This window comes from Triturus cristatus, chromosome 9 (genome assembly GCF_964204655.1).
Source record: "Triturus cristatus chromosome 9, aTriCri1.1, whole genome shotgun sequence".
NCBI classification, from domain to species: domain Eukaryota; kingdom Metazoa; phylum Chordata; class Amphibia; order Caudata; family Salamandridae; genus Triturus; species Triturus cristatus.
Genome location: NC_140592.1, coordinates 244,637,214 through 244,647,585, shown reverse-complemented (window position 1 = coordinate 244,647,585; position 10,372 = coordinate 244,637,214). Strand labels below are relative to the sequence as shown.

Below are 10,372 nucleotides of genomic sequence, written 5' to 3'. Positions count from 1 at the left end.
TAATACTGCTAGTGTTTAGAGCTGGCCTAATACGCCACACAAAGTTAATCATCATACTCTATCAATTCAGTCAATGGCTTAAGGAATGGTACATTTACCTTAGATGTATTGGATAAAAAAGCTTTGGCGGTGACATGGAAACACTGGATTGGGTGACTTCCTTCATCCTTCTTGGATGATTGTTTTAACACTGTGTTTTCCACTGCTCCAAGTTTAATGAGTGCTGACTGCTTATGAACAGTAAAGGTGGGATGTACCATTACCTCCAACTGACCAGGCAAGTGGTAGAACGTCTGTGCGTACTTAGACTTTGACAATCATGTTGAGCTGTATCTACTTGCTCCTGGAGCTGCAGTTCCCTTTTTAATGTTGCCTTATCTTCTACTACAGGAACTTATGGAGACAATTCATTACACACTGGTATTTTAGACAAGAAACCGGAAATATACATATAGTTAGGCTCATAGGCCTGTCAAATAAAATATCTAAGTGGGAATCAAAGAACTAATAAAACCACAATTGTTGGCCTTTGCACCCATAATGTATAACATGGTTCAGCAGAAACTATGCCTAAATCTTGAAACCTGGTTAAGTTCCAAAAACAGTTAAAACATACCTAAATGCTGTCCATCTTAAACTACATGTTGATGACTTAAACTCACCGGCACTCTCAAGCAATATGGGCTACTCTATGGTTTTCTCAGTTCTCAATGTGTTTGATCTGTATGCACCGTTATATGTAAAGCACTCTGCTACCCCAATCCGAGCATCATGCTTTCCTTAAAAAGGTTATGCTTTTGGGCAAAGGTCCGCCCAGGAATTTCAATTGAGTTGAAATAATTGGCCTACTAATGATGTGGAAAGAAATGCGATTTGAAACGGGGAATAAAACTTTAACACAAATTTAATTTATTTTATTAAAATAGGATAATCAGGGGAACTATGGTTTACAATAGATGTATTTGCTCATGAGCAATAAAAGAGCATTATACCAAAAATTAAAACCCAAATCAGCAACTAAAAAACTGTATACGTTCTCACAGTTTCCCCTTTATAGTGCATCTCTCTGAAGACCGCTCTAGATAGTTGATAAGGTAGTTCCAAGGCTCTGCAGACTGAGGCAAAACACTGCAAGGAAAACAGTTTCGCAGAGACTTGCATAGTCAGGAGGGAGACATTCTGAGCAGGATTCCTCAGTGGGCAGCAGGAAACAAATCCATAGTACCAAAGTAAGTTCACTTGAGTTCATCAAAGTTGGTCACACTCCACTTGGGCCAATTCTCCTTCTCTTTGGGCCTATACAGAACAGCATTACTTTTTCGGCATTGGTGTGTCCCAATGTTTGTTATTTTTCTTTACCACTGTGCAAAATAATCTTCTTAAGCCCTTATAATTTGTTTAAAAGAAGTGGTGTATCATGTGCAGTTGCTGATTTCCCTTCCTTCCTTTGGATCTTCAACTGATGGACAGGAACAATTCTTTTAATAGGTGTGTTGCAGATCACTGGTAAATGAGAATGATGTAGATGTACAGATGTGTTCCTCCAAAGTGTGGGCATTCTTGGATATTCGTGTGGAGACTAGAAATTGGTGACTGAAAAATATTGTACGAAATGACCTATCCACTGAGACAAGTATAACTGTTTCTGGGTCACAGGCTTTCACCGCTGTACCAATAAACAAGTTCTTGGTATAGGGCAGAATAGACCATTTCTTTGGAGGTTTAGAACTGTTGAAGTATTAAGCTTGCGTTTGGAATCAAAGACTAAAAAGCTGGTGTGGTGATTTTGCATCCAGGAGGAAACAGAAACCTCCATGTACAGTCATGTTGTCCACCCCTATGATGTACCTTCATAAGGGGCTATAGGAATTGCACTTAAAACATTGGTAACCTTGTAGATGTTAATGTACAAGAATTGATGTCCTCTGTGTGGGAAGCACGGTGCAGTGATGGCTCGGAAGCGCTGCGGTTGATTTTGGGTAAAGAGTGCTGCAGCAATTCAATGGAAGATAAAATCTACAAATAAAAGAAAAACAGATTTATTATTTTTAAAATCGGCTAATAAAGTTCCTACTTACTTAATGTGCTCATGTGAAATGCATACTAGGATTTACAACACTGATTGTGTTCTCAGTCTTTGAAATTGACATAACATTAGGAAAGAGTCATTTAAAGTCTAAAGCTTACTTATTTTAGAAACAGTAGGTGAGGTCTCAAAAGCTACCTTTTACTAACTCAATATCCTCTTTTCTTAACCTGAGCACCAGATAGTGTTTGATGAGAGATATAGGGCAATTGATGCTCTGTTCTACTCTTCAAAGCATTGCACTCATAGAACAAAAATTGGGTCTGGTCACCAGTAAGCCAACTTTATTTTAGTTCCTGTTCTTCGTAAACATTATATGGGTAATCCTGTATGAGAGCTACTTCATAACTACACACTGGCTCCCAGTGCAGGCTGGTATTATTTGCCTTATTGTCCCTTTCATTTAAAAAAGGTATTTTACCATCAGCAAAGAGCATTTGGGGAACTTCGATCCAATGCACAATTATCTTTCAATCTTCTAGGAGGCTCAATATGTTTTCATTTTATAGTTGTCCACATGAGCATTAAAAACAGAACATGCCACAAGAAACCAAGCATCAAAACTTACACTAGCCCAATGAAGTCAGGAAGGAGTGTGAAGTCCACATCTACACATACTTAGCATAGATTGAATAGCAGTACCCTCCAAGCCGTGGTGGCTAGCGTGTGAATGATGATGCAAATGCATGAAACACTAGCCCTAAAACAACTGTGCCAACTAGATCCTGCTGGTGGGCCAAGATGTTCACACAGCAAGGTTTAGTAATAGAGTATCAGGTTGATCAGGCGGCTGCTTTGTATATATCAGCTATGGAGATGTTGCCTAGGAACGCAATAGTAGACCGCTATGTTAGGAGTAGTGTTCTCTAAGAGGAGCGTGGAAGATTCTGGAGTAGACTACACCTTATGAGGATTAGCAAAGGAAACACAGGAGGTTTATCAAAGGAGATAAAGAGGAGGTTTGACATGCGGAGTGGTTTGGTCCTATCTACGTAGAACATGAGGGACCTCTTTACATCTAATGTATGCAGTGCACCTTCTGCCACTGAATTGGGCTGTGTGGGAAAGAGCAGAAGTTCTTTGGTTTGGTTAAGATGGAAGGGCGTTACTACCTTAGGAAGGAACTTAGGGTTGGTTCTAGACATAACCCTATCCCTGTTGTCCTGGATGAAAGGTTTCTCAATGGTAAGCACTTCCAACTTGCTGATACGCCTATGCAAGATAATGGGTACAAGTAAGGCCACCTTTCCAGGAAAGGAGATGCAGAGGGCATGAGTCCATAGACTCGAATGGCGGCTAATCTAGTCTGGTAAGGACTATGTTAAAGTTTCAGACTGGAGCAAGAAGTACTCTGGGAGGTATGACCCTTTTGAGTACCTCCATGAATGTTTTAACCACTGATATTCTCAATAAGGAAGTGTGTTGTTTGTTCTGCACTTAATCGGAAACTGCTGTTATGGGGTGACTAATCGAATTCTAGACCAGGCCTGCCTTCTGCAGGTGCAAAAGGTAGGAAATAATCTTCTTCCCTGTAGGGTTTAAAAAAATCAGATTTACAGCAACTAAAGTAATTGATGAACCTCCTTCACTTGGCTGTGTAGCTGGTTCGTGTTGTGTGCTTGGCGGTCCTCCCTCAAAAGGACTGATTCTTGGGGTGACAGAGGTACCTCAATTCTAGGCCCTAGGTGCCAGATCACAAGACTGAGCTGCCCTGTAACCAAAGGCATGACATGACCTTTTCTCTGTGTGTGAAGATCCGGGTTGAGGGAAAGCCTTTTGTGGAGACTGATCTAGAAGATTGTAAAACAAGACTGTGAGGCACTGTTGGAGCTACCAAGATAAGAGTTAAAAGATGTTTGCTTGAGTTTCCCGAACACAAATGAAAGCAATGAGAGAGGTTGAAAAGTGCAGGCAAAGATCCCTGACCTGTTCATCCATAGTGCATTGCCCATGCAGTGTGGGTATCTGGCGATGAAACTTCATGTTTTCTGGTTTGGTGAATTTGTCTACATGCAGAGGGCTCCATAGTTGATAGTATCTGTGAATGGCCCTTGGGGGTGGAGTTTCCACTTGTGGTTCTTTTGATGCATCCTGATCAGCAGGTCTCCGAAATTGTTGGCTGCCCCTGATGTTTCCCGCTAGAAGGTGAATGTTGTAGCGGAGCACCACTGGCAAAAGCTGTGTGCTAAATGAGAGAGAGTTGAGTGATGTGTGTTCCTCCCTATTTCTGCATGTAGTACATGGCTGTCATGCTGTCCATTCTGATCAGAACTACCCTGCCACAAAGGAGTTGCAGAAAAGATTTGAGGGCTAGTACCTCGAAGTAATTGATGTGTCCATCCTGGTACTGAGATTGCCACTGTCCTTAGACTGTGCATCGTGTGCGATTCACACCCTAACCCATAAGAGAAGTATCTGTGGTAATGGCTACATGTGCAACTGGGTCTAGGAAAGGCCTGCCTTGAAGTAGGTCGGTGGGCGACCACCCTAACTCTTGGTTGGTGCCGCCAAAAGGAGCCCCTAAATGTCGCAGCCTGAAAAACCACCATGAACTTGCCTGTCTTCATTTGTTAAAATTTTTCCTCCAAGAATCTCATCAACTTATAGCCCCAAAAAGTGCGCCAGTAAAACAGGAGATTGATGAGATGCAGCTGCACTTTGGGTTTAAACCTGAGATATAGAGCCAAACATGGCGCCGGTTTTTGATGCTGGTGTTGACTCATCTAGAGGCCATGTTGTTGGCATCTAATGAAAAATGGAGGTCTGCGCTGGAGACAATTTTGCTCTCAGACATATTTTCTTCAACTCTAGAACTGTTCCCAGAGGTGTTTAAGGAGGTCCTTCATCTCCTTTCATTGTGACTTACTGTATCTCAATATGTGTGTGGCCGAACGTACAAGTTACTTACCTTCGGTAACGATGTATCTGGTAGAGACGATTCTAGCCGCAGATTCCTTAATGTAGAATTATTCACAGGCGTGAGACTGGAGCCGGAAAACTTTCTTGCCCAGCATCTCTGCGTGCCGGGGGGGCGGTACCTCGCGACTCCGCCCTGACGTCTTCCGCGGGCGTGACATCAGCGCGCTGATGTCAGTTTGCTTCGGAGAACTTTTCCGCCCCACAATGCAGAGCCATCACAACAAAACTGAAGAGAGCAGGGGAACAGTGTGCGAAAAAATCAGAGAGACAAAACAGAGAGAAACAAAGGTGAGGAACAGCACCAGGTGCCACCAAGGAACCAGAAGGCTATAGCAGCGAAGCCATAGCAAGGAAAGAGTAGAACACCACTGTGAGGAACAACTGTGCAAGCAAAAGCGATAGCACCAGGTGGCACTAAAGCACCAGAAGGCCAAAGCAGCAAAGCCATAGCAGGGAAAGAGCAGAGCACCTTTCCGAGGAACAGCCGAGCGAGCCAAGGCGGTAGCCATCCTGGAGGCACAAGCACGTGAAAGCGCCAGAACAGAAGGAGAGAGACAGAGAGGGAGACTGCAATCAGAACCCACACAGTGAAGGGCTACAAGCCCGGAACAGAGAAGCAACAGCTATTCACCCCCAGGCTACACTGTCAAGGAGGGCCATATCCCCTGAAAGGAGCTGGAAGCCAAAGGAGCTGGAGGCCAAAGGACAAGCAAAAGAATCCCCAATGTAGAAAACCGCAATGGGATCAGAAATTCCAAACAAACAGAGGGAAAAAAGAGCAAAAGGAGGCCCCCACACTGGAGAGAAACCAGCCGGGGTTGGGGGCAAAGGCCTACAGAACCAACCATCCCTGCATCAAAGAAAAAAGGGGGGATGGAACAATCAAGCAAAACTGGACATCCTGACCGGAAGAAAGCAAAGAAGATACCCACAAAAGACAAGCCACCCAGAGTGCAGCAAACCAAGCTGAGGGTCCTTGCAGAACGGGGAGGAAGGCCGAGTCGTGAAGGAATCTGCAGCTAGAAGTGTCTCTATGAGATACATTGTTACCGGAGGTAAGTAACTTGTACATCTGATAGAGACTACTAGCCGCAGATTCCTTAACATAGAATAGATACCCTAGCCATACCCAGAAGGGAGGAGGGCCTGTGAGAGAGCCTTCCCAGGAGGAGAGAGACAGGGCCCCAGCAGGGGACATGCCACCGGAACAAGAAGGGAAGCCAGGAGATTCCAAGCTCAACTAAGGGAGAATCGCCCAACACCCCGCCGGGGCAGACAGCGCCCAAAGGAACAGAAGAACGACCTTGAATCCCAGGGAGGAGAGGTAGAACCGGAGGCAGGGCCTGCCGTAAGAAGCACACACAGTGATAGGAAACAGCCGAACCCACCTCGGCCGCAAGCAGCGGACAAGGTAGGAACTGCCCCACCACCAAGAAACACAGCAAAAGGCCATGACGGTGGACCAGAACAAGCAGGCATGCGCAGGCAGCAGCAGGCAACACCACAGAGCAGAGCACCAGAACAAGCCAGGCGCAAATCGAAATGCCGAGGCCAGGGAGGGCCAGAACACACCCCAGGGGAGGGGCCAGTCCAGAACACACACTGACCCATGAAAGAAGTGGGACCAGAGAGAAGAGAAAGAGGAGAAAAAGAAAGAGAAAGAGACCCGGGGGACGGGCCCAGGCCGTCAACCAGAACACAGAAAGGCAAGGAAAGCCAAGAAAAGCCAGTCCCTCTGGAACACCAGAGAGAGGACCAGGCCGAAACGCCGGACAGAAGGGCGGAATCGCCACAACACGATGCTGCAGACAGCAGGCCAAGTGTGTCTAGCGATGTAGCGAACCCGGAGAAGGATAGACCTGGGCGCAACGCAATCTGCGCCAAGATAATTTAGAAAGAGACGGCACCTGAGATATACTGTGACGCCAAGGAGAGCAAGGGACCTGAAAAGGGTGACCATACCTCCCCAGCACATGACAGAGCTATGTAATAGATACAAGTACCCCACATAGGGTAAGCGCCCCGGTCCCTAGTCAGCCCCTGCGGCGCCGCCAGGGCCGACAGCCGCCGGCGCCTGAGCGGCGTCAGCTCAGCCTCGGACAAGGCCGCCGCCTGCCCAGAGGACCGAGGGGGACTCGAGGACGAGCCACGAGTCCCGGCAACCTCCCGCGACACCACAGGGACCCCCACAGGGGTTTGCGGCAAGGCAGAGGCGCCGTGGGCCGAAGGGGGGGACCCTGTAGGGCCACACCCCGACGACCCCACATCTCCAACACCTGAAGCCGAACCGGTCGGCGCCGGAGCCACTGGTGACTCCGCAGAAGGCCCCGCACATGGCAAGGGTTCCGCGGACGTCTCAGGAAGAGGAGAAGGAAGAGCCAAGGAGGCCTGCAGGGCTGCAGCATAGGTCTCCATTTGGACACTGGTCGTCCCCATGCCGGGAAACGGCGGGTAGGGTGGCAACGCGCGAGGCCGCACGACCCGCGGAGAACCCGCGCCCCCCACGGGGCAGGGACCGGGCCTCGGTGACAAGCTGCGACACTTACCAACGGGCGAGTGACGCCCTTGCGGCCTCGGAGAGGGACGATGTCGGAGACGGAAGCAGCGGTTCTTGAACCCTTCCGCGGGGGATGGACGTGGTGACGACACGGACCTGGACATGCAGGCGGAAAGGAGCTTCATCCGGTGCTCCCGCCGGGACTTCGGCTTCATCTGCTGACAAGCCTCGCAGTCCGTGGTGTCATGGTGCTCCCCCAAACACCACATGCAAATTGGGTGAGGGTCCGTCACCGACATCTTGCGCGCGCAAGACGAGCGCGTCTTAAAGCCCGAAGGCATTCGCACACTGTTCCCAAAGAAAACGCAAAGCGTGAAAAGAAGGCCTGAAAACAGGCCAGGGACACAATCCGGATCCGCGTGGACACGCGGAAAAGAAGGAAACTGACGTCAGCGCGATGGGGTGGGGCTTATGTGACCTCGCCGACGTCACGCCCGCGGAAGACGTCGGGGCGGAGTCGCGAGGTACCGCCCCCCGGCGCGCATAGAGGCTGGGCAAGAAAGTTTTCCGGGTCCAGTCTCAAGCCTGGGGATAATTCTACGTTAAGGAATCTGCGGCTAGTAGTCTCTATCAGTTTGTCTATATACCAATGGGAAGCTGCTCCCACTGCCACCTTCTAACCCACAGCGTCGACCTTGTTACTCTCCTTAGCAGAGGATGAATTTTATGCCAACAGTGGCTTGGGTGGTTCAAGGTTCGATGCCCTACTCCTGTGGGAGTGGTATTGTGCCTCGGCGTGAGGTAACAATGCCTTATGTTTTTCATAAGTAGTAGGGATACTCATGGTGTGGTTTGCCCCAAGGACCACTCTTCGGTGCCGGATCGTCTTCATGTGACTTATCTTCTTTGGACTCGCCGAGTGACAGCGGTTCCGCGCTGAACGACCACTACGCGAGGGCAAGCCCTGAAGCACCACCTTCCTACTGTACTTGGGTGCTGAGAGGTGCCAGCCCTGCTGTTGTGCACTCAGCTGTGTTTTCTCTGGTAGCAGAGAATATTCTTCAAACAGAAGGTAAGAAACGAGGAGCAGGTGGCGTTGTAAGGTCAATGGAGAGGCAAAGACTGCACACCCTGAGTTGGTCAGTCCAAGGATGTTTCGCGTGGCACTGAGGAAAGTACTGGAACGTTGCATTCCATCACCAGTGCTGCAGGCATCAAAGAGTCTGGACGTGTGCTGAGTCCCTGAAAAGGGTTAGGCCCTGGAATGTTTTCAACAATGACTATGGTCTTCGAGGTTAGAGGTCTTCTTGGTGAAGAACTTAATAATGGATCATGAAGCAGCCCGATGCAAGAGACAGGTCAAGACACCAATGGGCATGTGTTGAAAACAGCAAACGCTGAGCCCACTAAGTGCACATTCAAACCCGACAGCGGAAAAGGAGGGAAAAAAAACAATCTTACATGGAATGAATGCCAGTGTGCAATATACAATGAGAGGAGGAGCGTTACTTGAGGGACTTCTTAGAAGAAAAACAACTTGAAAAAAGTCTAAGCCCAACACTAGAAGGCAGGAGTATCCTAGTATGTGTATCTACAATAAGACAATATCCAAACATATTATATATCTAAGATAACAAAATTCTAGATTGATCATACAATTGGGTATGAAAAATCCAAGGGCCATAATTCTGATGCAGAAATATATGTTCAACTATAAAAAGTTAAAGGTTTAAAGATGCTGGGTCATTGTGGAATTCTGTATGGAATATCAGCTACAAATGAATCTTGGGAATAAGATGCATGTAGGTTTTTGGGGAAATAGTTTGACTTATATAATGATGATGGATTATACAAAACAGTTGATGAATAGGACGTTAAGGCATATGCACCTTGGTATATAATTTTAGCAACATTAACTTGATCCTAACTTTGAGCTAGGTGATAACTGAGCTACACTGTTTCGAATTACAAAGTGATGAATGTGATAATGAATTACAGAAAGCGTATTTATTTCAGAATGTTGCACACAGCACTTTTGAGAAAAAGGAATGGACATTATACAAAAAACTGAAGTTCTTAGAAGTGGAATCAAGGACCTGCCATATTTGACAAGGTGATTAGGTGAACTGGAGTGGTACACATGCACCTTACGATATGATGGAAATTGTTACTCTGGAAATTAAAATACTTGAACTTGTTACAATAATTTACATGTTACTTTTGCCATTTGGGCATAGAAATATCAAAATAACATTAGCTCTGAGTTATGAGATAATATATCTATACTATGTTTTACACTATGAGCATTTGCACTTGGAGATGAGACTCTACTAACAAAATGGTGATTATGATCTTTGAGACAGTGGATTGGTCCTAGGCTTTGCTTAACGTATTCATACTTCAAGACATGATTGCAATAACAAAGAGGAGACCACAATTTTAACTAAGAGATAGTGGATCTATATTAAATGACAATTTTAAGAAAATAATATGATAAATAATTGAAGCTTTGAGATTTCAAATTGAGAATTTCAGCATATATTACAAGATGATTAAATTAATTTGAGGTATGGAACAACTAGACTGCTACCATTCCAATAGCAGCCGCCAGAGAAAAACAGTCATCATTTGTACCTCATTTAACATAAAACACATTTTAAAACTCCCCATTATACACTGCATTTACATCATGGAAGATTCATGGAAAATTCTTACTAAGAAATATATCAATTCATAAACTATCAGATGTAAAATCTTGTTGGTGGCAGTTCACATGTTAAAATAGTTCAATTTGTACATTCTGTGTTCTTCCAGGACCAGTCTTCTTTCTACATTCTTGTAGTGTTCTGCAAATGTTTAAGGCCTCTTTT

General features: G+C 46.1%; 1 protein-coding gene across 4 annotated transcripts in view; it reads right to left on the bottom strand.

Annotated features, from left to right (window-relative positions):
- Positions 1-886: 886 nt before the first annotated feature.
- Positions 887-10,372, bottom strand: part of RAF1 (Raf-1 proto-oncogene, serine/threonine kinase) — a 355,710-nt gene continuing 346,224 nt past the window's right edge. For all 4 annotated transcript variants that reach the window (XM_085624854.1, XM_085624856.1, XM_085624852.1 and 1 more), the window contains one exon: positions 887-2,016. In XM_085624854.1, the coding sequence (XP_085480980.1) occupies positions 1,876-2,016 (141 nt within the window). In that variant the 3' untranslated portion in view covers positions 887-1,875. The remainder of the gene's footprint in view (positions 2,017-10,372) is intronic.